At 34.9% G+C, this 15,434-nt stretch overlaps 1 protein-coding gene across 1 annotated transcript; it reads right to left on the bottom strand.

Annotated features, from left to right (window-relative positions):
- Nucleotides 1-3,941: 3,941 nt before the first annotated feature.
- Nucleotides 3,942-7,638, bottom strand: LOC137712068 (uncharacterized). Its single transcript, XM_068451214.1, has 3 exons — nt 7,314-7,638; nt 6,213-6,557; nt 3,942-4,542 (listed from the first exon to the last, which is right to left on the bottom strand). Exons 1-3 carry the CDS (start codon nt 7,545-7,547, stop codon nt 4,018-4,020), a joined length of 1,104 nt encoding a protein of 367 aa, XP_068307315.1. The 5' UTR covers nt 7,548-7,638; the 3' UTR covers nt 3,942-4,017.
- Nucleotides 7,639-15,434: the final 7,796 nt, after the last annotated feature.

Below are 15,434 nucleotides of genomic sequence, written 5' to 3'. Positions count from 1 at the left end.
CTTCACTCCTTTCAAATTCAAATTTTTTTTTTTACATAAACCCCACAATAATTTTTTTTACATATATATCATTCAATTTCTTAAGTGTTATAAGTACAAAATAAATAAATTAAAATCTACTTAGTAAATATATATACCATTGAACTTGATGGGAAACGCATTATACGAAACTAGTTTCAAAGATTCAACCGTCAAACTTGTTTGTATATGCTTTGAGATCGCATACGCCAAAAATCGTAAAAGACAAACATGCAGAGATCAAGTAACAGGACAAAACTTTTCGACGGTTATAAACGAAAAGACATGATTTAACGGTAGTTTTAACTCCAATTTTGATATTTTTTACAGCTACACTTCTAGATCCTATATGAATACAATGAATTAATTCAATCGTCAATTTAAAATATTTACACAAGTGGATACCACAAAATCTTATGTTATACTTAATGAAAGTATAAATAAACTCTACGTGTTAGTGAATCTATCATTTTGATGAGAAATGCATTGTACGAAACTAGTTTCAACGATCCACAACGATCCAACCGGCAAATTTGTTTGTATATGCTTTGATATTGCATACGCCAAAAATTGCAAAAAACAAACATTCTAATATCAAGTAACTGGATAAAACTTTTTGACGGCTATAAACGAAAAATCACGATTTAACAGTTATTTTAACTCCGATTTTGATGATTTTTTACAATTATAATCCTTGATCCTATATGAATACAATAAACTAAGTCGATAGTCAATTTAAAATATTTACACTAGTGGATACCACAAAATCTTATATTATACTTAATGAAAGTATAAATAAACTTCAAGTGTTAGTGAATCTATTGTTTTGATGGGATACGCATTGTACAAAACTAGTTTCAAAGATCCAACCGTCAAACTTGTTTGTATATGCTTCGAGATCGCATATGCCAAAAATCACAAAAAACAAACATTCAGAGATTATGCAACGGGACAAACCTTTTCAACAATTAAAAATGAAAAATCATCATTTAACGGTAGTTTTAACTTTGATTTTGATGATTTTTTATAGCTACACTCTTTGATCCTATATGAATACAATGAACTAATTCGATCATCAATTTAAAATATTTACACTAGTGGATATATACTTAATGAAAGTATAAATAAACTCTAAGTAATAATGAATCTATTATTTTGATGGGATACGCATTGTACGAAACTAGTTTCAACGATCCAACCATGCTTCAAGATCACATACTCCAAAAATCGCAAAAAAAAAAAAAAAAAAAAAACATTCAGATATCAAGTAATGCGACAAACCTTTTCGACGACTATAAATGAAAAATCACGATTTAACGGTTATTTTAACTCCAATTTTAATGATTTTTTACAGCTGCACTATTTAACCCTATATGAATACAATGAACTAATTTGATCGTCAATTTAAAACATAGGACGAAATCTTCTCTCCTTTTTTTTAGAATTCTTTCTCCCACACACCCTTGCCTTCTTTCACCGAAGAGGAAAGAATAATCTTCCATAAAATACACAAGTGGATACCACAAAAGAAAAAGGCAATTCAAGAACCCCAAAACTTGCGCCGTGCAAAGTTTTTTTAATTTTTTTCCCTTTTGCTTATGAGTACAAAATAAATAAATTAAAATCAACCTAATAAATATATATACCATTGAACTTGATGGGAAACGCATTGTACGAAATTAGTTTCAACGATCTAACCGTCAAACTTGTTTGTATTGTATATATTTCGAGATCACATACGCCAAAAATCCCAAAAAAACAAACATTCAGAGATCAAATAACTGGACAAAACTTTTCGATGTTTATAAACGAATAATCACGATTTAACATTATTTTAACTTCGATTTTGATGATTTTTTACTGCTACACTCATTGACCCTATATGAATACAACAAACTGATTTGATCGTCAATTTAAAATATTTACAAAAGTGGATACCACAAAATCTTATGTTATACTTGATGAAAGTATAAATAAACTCTAAGTGTTAGGGAATCTATCATTTTGATGGGATACGCAGTGTACGAAATTAATTTCAACGATCCAACCGTCAAACTTGTTTATATATACTTCGAGATTGCATACGCCAAAAATCGCAAAAAACAAACATTCATATATCAAGTAACTGGACAAAACTTTTTGACAGTTATAAACAAAAAATCACGATTTAACAGTTATTTTAACTCCGATTTTGATGATTTTTTATAGCTACACTCCTTGACCCTATATGAATACAACGAACTACTTCGATCGTCAATTTAAAATATTTACACAAGTGGATACCACAAAATCTTATGTTATACTTGATGAAAGTATTAATAAACTCTAAGTGTTAGGGAATCTATCGTTTTTATGGGATATGCATTGTTCAAAACTAATTTCAACGATCCAACCTTCAAACTTGTTTGTATATACTTGGAGATTGCATATGCCAAAAATCGTAAAAAAACAAACATTCAGAGATCAAGCAACATGACAAAACTTTTCAACGGTTATAAACAAAAAATCACGATTTAATGGTTATTTTAACTCTGATTTTGATGATTTTTTACAGCTACACTCCTTGACCCTATATGAATACAAAGAACTGATTCAATCATCAATTTAAAATATTTACACAAGTGGATACTACAAAATCTTATGTTATACTTGATGAAAGTATTAAAAACACTTTGCGCAACGCATCTGTACATTGAACAAACAGCCTTTGCGTGATGCATTGGTTGTACGTCGCGCAAACAACCTTTGCGTGATGCATTGGCTGGTACGTCGTGCAAAGTTATATTTTAAATAACCAAATGACATTCAAAATCCAAACCTAACCCCTCTGATTTTCATTTCAATTCTTCCAAACTTTGAATTTTTTTTTAATTTGCATTGTATGTTTTGAAAATGAACTTGTGGTTATTGATTGAAACAGGAATCATCAATTTATCTTTGTTTTGTGACTATCTGCTTTTCCAGTTCTGCTTTTGGTTTCTCCAATATATTTATAAAGAGAAAGTATAGACTTCAAACTTTTAAATGAAGGAAGAAAATATACATTGCAATTTGCAAGGTTTGTGTTTGTGCAGCACAACATTTAAAGTTCCAATTAATTGAAAACAGAAACAGAAAATAACTCTGTAACAATTAGGCTAATAGTTCAACATCATTGATTTGTTGCCCTGGTACCTTCCATATTTCTCTATGGGTCAAATGATTTTGATCAAGATAAAAAAATTTGGCATATTTTAGATTGTTGAGCAAAAACCAATAGATTGAGTCCCCAAAACTGTTTTGCGCGACGTGGGTGCACCTAAGTCGCGCAAAGTTGGGAAAAAAGTGGTAAAGCATTCTTGGTTTGGCGCCAAATCTTGCGGGACGCACAAAACGTCACGCAAACATACTTTGCGCGACGAAATTTGATGCATCTCGCAAACATGTTTTTGTACTAGTGTTATGAAACTGGACCAATAAATAGTGTAATATCGCTCAATTTCATAAATAGTGCTTAGTTTCATAAATAGTGTTCTGTTTCATAAACAATGCATGTGATGGACACGCGAGTCCAGCGTGCCAGGTTTTTTTCTTTTTCTTATTTAATTTTAAAATTGTGTCATTTTCATTAAAATTTAAGTTCTTGTATCTTTTTTAATTAAAATTTAAGGGTTTTTCATTAATATTTAATTCTTTTTCATTAAATAAAGTTATAACATGATTTTTGGTTAAAATAAACTTAGCTCAAGCTATTTTCATAAAGGCTTCCAATTATCTACTTCTTTCTTTCTCTAGGAAAAAAAATAAAAACAAAATAGTTATCAAACGGGGAAGAGTAAAAAATATGTATATAAAGATGTACATAAGCATGTACGATATTTACACTTCGACACTTAAGAGCGGGAAGAGTAAAAAAATATTCAACTGTTCACACAAGTCATGGATCAAAATATAATCAAATCCCTTATCAACTAATCGTGATCAAGATGATGATGATGATCATCATCATCATCATCATCGTTAATGCAATGGTGATCTCCAATCAAAATTCTTCTTAGGGTAATCTTTCTGTACTTCTTTTGGAGGAATGAAGCAATCCATGGACAATCCAGGGACGTTGAATGCAACATCATCAATCGTCCATGTTTCTTCCAGCCGCGTGATCGCTGACCCTGTCTTTAGATTGTCCCCAAACCGTGTGATGATCACATTCGTCTGACCGGCGTGTGCGATCATCACACCCTCCACCGTCCGATAGTCCTCGATTTTCGTCGACATTGTGGTCTCCCAGTAGGTAGGGTAGGCACCAGGTGACTGGATCCTGGTTAAATAAGAGTCCTCTAGGTACACTAGCAGCCCATTTCTTTGGCTGAAGTAGCCAAATATTACATGTTTGATCATCTCTGCTGTGCTATCACTTCGTTCAGCCAGATCCGTTTGATCAGCTGACAATTTCAAGACGAAGCAATCAACGCCGGAGATTTGCTTTTCCCCCACGTACTGCGCTGGGGAAAATACAGCTGATATTGCCATTGGATCTAATCCCTACTAACCAAAAATAAAAAAACGTCACCATTGATATAACATCATAGTATGTGAAATCTGACACGTAACAGTAGAATTCACGTACTTATTTTTACAGGAGATTATACATAATCGGATATATTATGATAATCTTTGATCGAGCATAAAGATCATTGGATATGTTTAACTTTGTGCCGAGGTTACATCCAATGGTATTGTTGTTCGTCATGAATCGAAGTGAATGCAGGGTAGCTTGCACTCATATTGTAAGAAGAGATGACATACGTAGCTGGTTACTTATATCAACGAAAAACGACCATTGGATTTGTTGACTGTCAACGCATCCAATGGTTTTGATGTTTGTCATGAATTTGAATGAATGCAAGGGAAAGAAAAATTCCTAACATGCATGCAACAAGAAAAATTCAAAAGATACTAAAAAAATCAACAAATGAAAGAAAATTTTTGCAACAAGATCCCGTAATTTGGCTGGTAAGATCATGTCTTAGTTTGCATATGCAACTCTACCAAAAACATTTAAAAAATAATTAGAAAAATAAGTAGATAATACCTAATCAGATATAAAGCGCTTATAGTACAGGCTGAAAAGCACATTTCAGCTTATGGGTAGCGTGGGTCTAACACATCCTTTTTTTTTTTTTTTTTTTTGGAGTGTGGGGGGGGGGGGGGGGGGGGGGTCGTTATAGATCTTTGCTTATAATTCTCTCTTCAAATCTGTTAGATATGTAGAAGATGCAAACGTAAAGGGAACTTGTCAAAACTACCCATCATGGATGTTTGAGGAATTTTCTAAGTAGAAGATGAGTGCTTGCTGGTGTGTGCTGTTTTGTTGTTCTTTTCATGTGCTTTTCTATATATTTTGAGTACCCTTGTAACATAAAATACGCATAATATTTATATTGTCAAACTGTGAAACTGAACTACACGCTATGATGAAAGTCGATGTCGATATGGTCTAGATTCTTAATCTTCCGAGAGTACATTATTCTACTATGTACAAGCCAACTCTTGCTTAACTATAGCAATTTTGACAAAGGAACGTTTTTACGTGCTTATTTCTTTTGGAGTTCCTATATGCACTCCAAAAGAGTCGTTTTGCACTTCATCCGTATGTACGTATTTTTTCAACTGGGGAAGAGTGCACCTGGAGTGCAGGATGACTTAATAGTTCTTAAATTTTGGTGACGCCTCTCTCAATTAACGAAAATTCTTATTGTGCGTAGAACACAAGTAACACATTATGCATCATTATATAAGTGAATGAAAGTTTTATGCATCATTATATAAGTGAATGAAAGTTTTACTTTCTAAATTGTTAAGTTTTTAACATAATTATTTTACCACTTATATAATGATATATAGTGTACTACCTCGTATTTTATAACCCTAGACACTGAAAAATCTCTACCCTACCTAATATTTCTGCTGTCACAAACTAAAAACCCGCACATCACCCACCCACCCCCCCCCCCCCCCCCCAAAAAAAAAAAAAAAAAAACTAATTTTTAATGTTATTTGGGGAAATGTGCGAGAAAAAACATGCTATATTACCTAACAAGCAACACCTATATTTATTTGTCCCTGGTCCCGTCTGGCACATTTTCCCAGTGAAAACTAAGATTTAGTTAAATTATACTAATTTAAAACATATTTAGTTAAGTAGGACTTGCCTGAAGAGCTCGCCGGAGTGGACGAATGCGGCCCTTGGCAGCGTGGACACCTAGCCACGGCGTGTGACGCCAAGCGACTAAGCCATCGCTACCAGCTGCCACCTTGTGACCACCTAGAACTAGCTCAATCAGCCACTTGTTAGGAACCATCTGCCACATCACAAAGCACCCTTTTTCCGAAACTGCGGTGGTTCCGGCAGCCGAGCCACCACCGGGGCCGGGATCATCAACCATTGCCATCGTCACTTTCCCAGTTGCGAAAATGTTCTTCACTTTGCCTTCTAGCTTGCGGCAACCGGTGGCAGCTGTGAAGTGTTGTATTATGTATTGTGCAGTTGAGGAAACCTTCTTAAGAAAATCATAAGAAAAAAAACATTAAATTAGAGCGACAACAAGACTTTTCCCTGCATGAAATTGGAGTAAATATTTCAGTACCTTTTTTCTGAAAACAAATAAAATCCTATTTAAATCATACTAAATTACATTCTAATTACTTTTTCTTTAATAACAATTTTAATTTAGCCTAAGGCCAGTCATTATTATATTCTCACATACATGGAAACTCACTTTCCCTCAACAAAAGTAAATCCAATAAAGCTTTTAAACCAAAAACAAATTTACGCTAAAAGAAAAATACCACGGGTTTGTTGCTTAAGTAATTATGAATTTACGAGCAGTTATATTCGTAGCCGAGGTCATTTATTTGATCTCATCCTCTCACATCGTTCGGTGAACAACGTATCTCAGTTACTAGTCACCTTGCTAACCACTTTCACAACTGTGTATGTGCGACCAATGGTCAGCAATGTAATTGGTAAAGGTGGTCCAAACTCGACTTTTAAGCCAAATACAATTTTATGTTAATAAATAAACAAGACTTTTAGCTTAGTTAATTAAGAATTGTTATTTCTGCATCCAAGGTTCTGTATTCGATTTTTCCTTCTCCAATATCGTTTGTATAAGAAAATGTAATAAATAAATAAATGGAATGACCTGCATATGAAGGTACCAAAGTATCCAAACACATAAAGAATCAATGATCAAACCATCATTACTAAATAAGGATGGAAAAGTTATGGAAACTGGCGAGAAAATAGGTACCTCATTGAGGGGTAGTTTGGGGAGGGCAGAGACAGGGAAGAGAGGGCAACCAAGAACACTGAGAAGCACATTGAAGTCGGACCTCTTGTGGAAGAGCACGAGAGGAGAAAGGTGGGTCTTGATCCAGTTCCGCCACGGCTGAGTGCTCCGCAGAATGCCTTTGCTCGACCGGTTCGCGGCGTCCTCTTCTCCGTTGATGTTCGGCTCTTCCGACAACGGTGCGAGCCGGTTCATCTGTATATTATGAATCTCTGAGCTTCTTCAATGGCTGTGTGCTTCCTCTGTTTTTTCGAGAGAAGCAAAAGGAAGCTTATGTTTGGTAGAAGCAGAGCATAATGAAATGGGGGAGAGAAGTTAATAGAAAAAAGTGCTTAAAAAAGAGAGGGCAGTTCTGTATTTACCCTTTCCACTCGCAGTTTTTGGTGCGTGCTACTCAGTTTACTTCAATTACCTCATACAATATTGGTAATGACATTGTATTAGGCCCCGTATGGTGGCTAGGATATTTACAATTTGATATAACCATATGTTTAATATAGAAAGTAAACAGGACACTCAATATTACTATCTGGTGGTATTTTTCTTCACTTAAGTGAGAGATCTTATGTCCAAATCTCGTAGATGGCGAATTCGATACCAAATTAAGTTCCTCATTGTGTGACTTAGCCGAACTCCCTTCTTCTCCCATTAGTGTAAAATATACAAAATATGCAAAGTAAACAGGGATATTGGTTAGTTGTATTTTTACTTACTTGCAAGTGAGAGATTTTAGATTCCTCCTCTCGTAAATGATAATTTTAGTATAAAATTATTTCTCACTTCCAAAGGCCGAAGGCCTGGCATGAGACTTAACCCAAGGACTCATGAATTTGACACTCAACATGTTATCACGAAGCCTTGAACTCGGCGTGAAAAATTTGATAACCAAGAGTCCAGACCCTGACGCAAGAGATTCAACTTCAAAAGTTGTGGGTGCTAGAGACACAAAGACACCAAACCCAAGACGCAAACTCGAGACTACAACACTAAAACACAAACCCAAGACCCTAACGCCCAAGACCCAAGTAGCATATCTATCCAAGATGCGCAATTGCCCTCAAGTTTGAAGCTAACACACATGGTAACATAGCTCGACCAAACGTTGTGCATAAAAACAAATGGTGAATTAGAAGATGATATTGTCCCAAAAAATGAGTCATACTGAATTTGACGAAATATTAACTTGAAGGTTCTATTTCAAAGCAAGTGTTATCTGGGGAATAAAACTATAGTATACTCATAATTTAAAAATTAGTGAAAAAAAATGTGCGTTTGCAGGAAAAAGCTAAGAAGAACGAGCCTGGAAGTAATTGTTAATTTTATATAAAGAGGGCCACCAGCCACGACCTAATCCACCATGGTGCTACCCTCTCGAATCATTTTTCACAAAAGCATATCTTTTAGCTTAGTTTAAACGTACTTTCAATGATGCTGGCAACTTATTGAGATTAACAGCTTCTTGGCATTCGGTTGCAAAATTATGCTTGAATTGAAGGACTAGTCACTTGCACTAGACAGTACTAGTTCAATAGCCCACCCTCTTCCAAATACATAAATTAATTATTTGGTTGACATTATAAACTTCACTTCACATGCAAAAAACTGCGTTCATTGATATCTGTATGTATGCAAGAATAGTAATGAAAAAAAAAATACTAATAATGTGTATTGATTAAGTCAGGTGACTGTATTTCGATTTTTCTAAAATTTATACTTCGTTTATGTAAGTTCGGTAGAATCATCAGAGAGACAGGTCACTTCCAACAACACTGATATTGTCCTTAACTTGGTTATTACTACATGCACAGTTCGTCAGGTGTGAGGTTTTATCATAAAATGTCTCGATATTAGTTGGAGTGAGGTTAAGATATTTAAACTCTTATTTTCACAGAAATACGGTCGATATGAGATATTTCAACAAGTTCCAAAAACAAGATAGATACATGCATTAGGTTTTCAACCCCTCATGGAAAAGACCGAACTATTTTACGACAAGGTAGTTCAATCCAACCCAAATAACTTAAGAGTCCGTAGCACAATACGATATACGACCTTTCTAACTGTAATGGTTGTCCCCGTGATTATCTTTCGTACAAATGCGTCATGTCCGTAGCACAATACGATATACGACCTTTCTAACTGTAATGGTTGTCCCTGTGATTATCTTTCGTACAAATGCGTCATGAGTTCACCTATGAGCAAGCACATAGCATACGTATATGCTCGGTGGTGGATGTACATTGAGAGTCTCAGGACCACTTAAAGTCCAAGAAACATATATGTTAAGGTCTTTCGAGAACCTTTTGAATGTTTGGTATGCGTCACTTTTATGACTATCAAGTGTTGATGTAATGCATGCTAGATATATTTTAACAAATTCTCTCAATAACACTCATCAGATTATTGCAGCATATATCATATATACTGACATGCATGCAACATAATCTAGCTGACAACAATAAGCATACTAAGTGTTCAACGAAATGCCTCAGTTATTAAACTGAAATTTTTTTGTGTGCTACGCTCTTTATTTCTATCTAGAAAACTTGTACTTTAGCACTAGGAACATCCTCAAAAAATTTTAAAAAAAAAAAATATATATATATATATATGTTGAATGGTAGATTCACCATTGCATATCGAGTGACATTGCTTCTTCAGCCCCAACCACTCGTACACTGGTGGAGGCATAATTAACAGAATGTAACATACGAACTACGAAGGAACATTTGCATGCCCTTGCGCGTGAGACATTGTTTTTTTCTACCAAAATACACTTCTCCTGGTTGGAATTTGGAAATATTTGTAGTGTACGGAGAAGGAGGAGCTTTCAAAGGAGGCAAGGAAATTGCAAGGTAACGTGTCGAGATCATGGGCTATCTGCGTTGGAACCGGATTCCCTCCAGATCCAATAATACTGAGCCTGTTGAGCAGACGATCCGGACCTTTAAAATTTGATTCAACGGCTGTAAACAGAGAGATCCTTTAAAAATTATAATAATTATAACCGTTAGATTAAATTTCAACTGTCTAAATCGCCTACTCAGCATACTCAGTATATATGGATTCAAAGGGTATCCTGTTCCATCTGCAATTATGGCGTTTCTAATGGTTTGGTGCAAATGGGGAAACTCCCGTCCCCTCCCTTTTACTCCTCTTTGGGTGCTTCTGATAATCGTGTCAGCAACTTTTGGCAGAGCTATGAATATGTGCACCACCACGTGTTTATGTGCAATTGAAAATTAAAGGCCTCGAGACGAGGGTTTTGTATCAGTTGGTTCCTAGTTTAGTGATATATTCATTTTTTTTTTCTCTTTAGCAATGTATATGGCGTCTGAAAATAAGCGTACGTGCCAATGTACCGTTAGATTTCTATACAAATTGTTTCAATTACACTTACGTATCCTGAAACTCAATTTGAGTCTCACTTAAACCCGTTTAACTCAAATTGTCTCACTTGAACTGTCAAAACTCTCCATCGAGTCTATTTTTAATGCCTTTGCCAAAGACTTTTGACTTCAAAATGATGGGGAGATGAGCTAGGTCGCTCAAGCAACAGACGACGCAAATTGAAAGCCATATCATATGTTGCTGGGCAGTTATGGTCGCCCCAACCCACACTTGTAATTCATGTGGGCTTACAAGATGGGCTACCATGTGAATCAAAACGAGAAAGTAGGAGCCTCATTGTCGTCTTTTATATTGGCGGTCACGAGTAGCAAATAATCCATTGAATTTCCGGTGGAGTAGTGAAATGCGTAGAGATCAGAAAGAATACCAATAGCGAAAACACTTGTTTTTGTCTTATTTTATGAAGTGGATTAATGTCATCTCCATTCTCTTACGTTGCACTTCAACGTCATCGCTGACGTTAACTCTGCCTAATTTTCTTTTTTACAATAATTAAAATTTAATATACGAGAAAAAAATGCAAACTTTAATGTAAGAGAGTGGGCATCCTGCCCTCACCAACTAGTTTTAATTCATGCATGCTTTAAAACAATTAAAGAATAGTGGGTGTTGCATTGCAATAAGTTATGCATGTCACGCCTTCATGATTAAAGACTCAGAATACTCCCATGCGGATTCACGTACATGATGATGACGGTATATGCTAAGAATGTTATCAGATTACTTATCAACGTGGTTATTCTTGAAAAAGAATTGGTCAAACACATCCCTGTTTGGAATTTAGGAGGGAGTGTGTGGAAAAAAAATGTAAAAGCCTCATCGACAGACTTTAATGGTCCACAAATGTTCGGAGACCCGGAGAAAAACAGTCAAAACTATAACCCCGAAGAAGACCGTGTTTGTTTGCCCTCGTCAAGTTTCATTGGACTGAATTACCTTAGCTAAGACAACTAGTTCATGTTTGGTGCGAACATAGACTAACTTAAATGAGATTAAGTCGAACTCGCTCTGACTAAGGGCTTTGCTAGGTCGGCTTAGCGAGACGTCCCGAAAGATATGGGATCGCTAATTCCGTCTGAGCTGCGTCGCTTGCACATGCGTCGTTTGCTAATCCCGTATGGACTTCGTCTTCCTCTTCGCTCTCTTCAACCTCTTGTGCGAAAAAGCTTCTGCTTGTTTGTGCACAGATTTGGAAATGTCCTTTTCGTTCCACAAATCTTCTGCGCCTTCCTTCATGAACCGATGGGCAAGTGGTGCTGCTTGGGGTTCATCTGGTTGTGGCTGATTGCCGAATTCGAAAAAGAAAAGAAAAGCAAAGAACCGTAAGTGTCTGGAAAGGAAAAGAAGAGGAAACAAAAAGGGAATGGATGAAAAAGGAGAACCAATTGTTGAAAGGAAATGTTAGAGAGACTAAATTTGTAGACTAAATTTTGTAAACAAAGTGACAAGAAAATTTACTTAAGTATTGATCAAAATGCTTATTTATTATTGATGACACATCATTTAGTTTGCAAATTTAATTTACAAATTTAGTTTCTTTAGAATTACTTATCGTCGAATTAAAAAAGACGGAGAAAAACAGAAGAAGGGAATCCCAGCATTTGGAAATGAAAAGAAGAGGAAACAAAAGGGAAAAGAAAAAGAAGGAAAGGTAGAGAGAGGAGAGCAAGAGTGAATTAAAAATATAAAAAATACTTGGATTTCAAAATTAGTTTACGGTTTAGTCTAACACTGCATCAAACACTCTATTATTCTTGTATTACTTAGTTCATGTCAAGTCAATTCAGCTTAGTCACTGAAACTAATCCAATCATGAAATAGTCCGATGCAACAAATGCACCTTAACTTTATAAGCTTACTGTGCGGAGTTAGAATTTTTAAATAAAAGAGTCAAAATTTTTACAAAAAAAATATTTATTGAACCATTTTGTTGAGCACCTGGTAGGAATATGTCGATTTTTGCCAACATTAAATATAGGCTTGTATCAACAACGTATGTACAAAGCCTAGTTTTTGTTTATAATTTTAATAATTTTAATTTATAAAAACTTAAAAGTACAACTAACATCCTATTAATCATAATGTAATTTCATGATATATGAATGCACATATGTATTAAACATAACATACCAATGATTTGGTACATAATTGTTACATATACAACCCTTATTTTGGTATAGATTTGTGTTTTGATACGTTAGAGATTACGAATTTTGGTAAGTCATTTAAACCTTGATTACAACCTTCCCTTTCAACCAATTAACACACAATTTCAATTTTAATTACCAAAAAAGAAATACGCCAATTTCAATTATTATTTTATTTTTTAGTAAACGAAACAAGAATTTACACTCCGGAAAGGTTTTTGAGCATTGGACATCGAATGCTTGAGCGAATGTTTTTGATCAATTAAGATACAAATCACTTATTGTGTAATCTGTTAATAAACTTAATTAATTTTTTCGTTAAATATCTATTAAATGCAAAGATAAAATGTACATTTTTTTCTCCTCAGTATTGAAATTTGAAAGAAATGATCGAAACACTAAAATCCGGATTTTGACTTTTTGGAAAAAGGCAAAGGATTCATCAAGTGCCTGTGGCTTTTGACTAAAAGGGCGTTTAGGTATGCTTATCATACTGAAGTTTAAGTACGTTGTTGACTCACCGCATTGGTTTAACATGAGGTGTTGGTAGGAGGTTAGGTGGCGGCATTCTTATCTAATTTGTTGATGTTAGGTGGCATTGTTCAGAGGTCCCACGTGCTCCACGAGCACTCTATTATTGCTGACTAGCTATACTGTCTTGCATGAGGATTAGACACACTTCAGATCATTTTTAGACCATCTTCGATGGTGACCTAAAACCTAAAAATATTTAGCCCAAAAAATTAAGGTTTTAGTCCAGAAACGGTTTTTCTGTTCCAACCCTTGCTCAAGATTATTAAAGAATGAATTAAGGCTATTTTTTTTAAATTAACTTTTGTTTTAAAAAAGAAATTATGTAGACTATCTTAAATTAATCATATGAACATTTTAACCTTAAAATATTTAAATTCCGATAAATTTTGAAAAATCACTAAATCAATACATGAAAATCATGATAAACCACATAAACTTAATACAAACAACATTTAATAAACCACATAAACTTAATACAAATAACAAATAATAAACCACATAAACTTAAAAAAAATAAAAGACAATTATTAAACCATATAAACTTAATACAATCGAAAACTCATAAACTTAATAATGATATCCACCATCTTGACTTGGTGATGGACTTGGGTGATAGTCTTGAGATGAATCATCATCTTGAAATATACTCCTTGTGGCATTCCTTTGTAAAATGTCTTTTTGCTTACCACTTAAGTATTTCTTCCTCTCTAGAGTGTATTTGTCAAGGTCCTCCATCATCAAATTAATTTCGAACCTTTCTTGCTCCCTATCCCCTTGTTCCTTCATGGCCAAACGCATTTGGGCCGATTCTTCTTGCCAAGAGATATGGTTTTCATTCATTCTTACCATTTCGCTAGCAAATTGTGCACGTATCGGATCTTGGGACTTCCCTTTTCTCTTTGCTTCACGTTGCTTATCTCTACCCGGGGGCCTTGCAAAAGAAGAAGTTGGGGTCATTTGTTCGACACCATCATTGTCGGCAAAATTCACACCTTCATTGACATCATTTGGGGGTGGGGTTTCACTATGAAATAATCTTCCACATTGTTGGTTCGCATCGGTTCCCCACCTCGGACAATCCTTGAGGATGTTCCAAGCATGATGCAACTTCAAGGCTTGATTTTTTGGTGTAGTTCTTGTCTTGTAAATTGTCATTGCTTTGTCACCCTATGCAACAAATACATAAAAACAATTAGTTGCAAAATATTATTATGTACATGGAAACTAAAATATCAACAAAGAAACTCACAATTTTTGAAGCGCCACTTCTACTAAGCATGTCAACCGTGGCTTTCTCCAAGCTTCCCTTCCACAAAGTGCACGTTTTGTTGATAATCTTCCAACAATCATAAACACCACCAACTTCCCTTCGACCGGCGTTGGAGTTTTCATGGAACTTATCAACGAATTTTACCCCATAAAACCTTTATATTTTGATTTGTGCCTACGGCACCATCTTCGCTAACAGAAATTCATGCCAAACATAAAGCAATATCTTCATCAAAGGTCCAATTATGACCTCTAACATGCTCTTTTGCCATCTTGAAAAATTTGGAAATGAGAAGAAATGGTAGAAAGAAAAATTGGAAGAATTGTAGGAGAAAAGTGAGTTTTGTGTGGATGTTTGAATAAATACAAAGGTATTTATGGAGTTTTTGGTTGAATTTTAAGTTAAATAATTTTTTAAATCATTTTAGCCATTGGATTTAAATTTGGACCGTTAGATCTTTTTTTTTTACTGTTAGATTTGATTATATTCGATCTAAGCCGTTGAATTCAATAAATATATAAATATAAAGCTAAAAAAAAAAAAATTTGAACCTGGACCATTGGATTAACCAACAGCCCATTTAAATGGAGTCATTGGATGAAGAAAAGTAGCCCAACAACTACTTGATGGTCTGATTAGACCTGGCAAACGGGTCGTGTCTGTCGTGTTCGTGTCGTTTTCGTGTAACACCTGTTATCTTAACGGGTCGTGTCGTGTCAC

This window comes from Pyrus communis, chromosome 13 (genome assembly GCF_963583255.1).
Source record: "Pyrus communis chromosome 13, drPyrComm1.1, whole genome shotgun sequence".
Classification (NCBI taxonomy): Eukaryota; Viridiplantae; Streptophyta; class Magnoliopsida; order Rosales; family Rosaceae; genus Pyrus; species Pyrus communis.
This window is presented reverse-complemented; position numbering and strand designations above follow the sequence as displayed.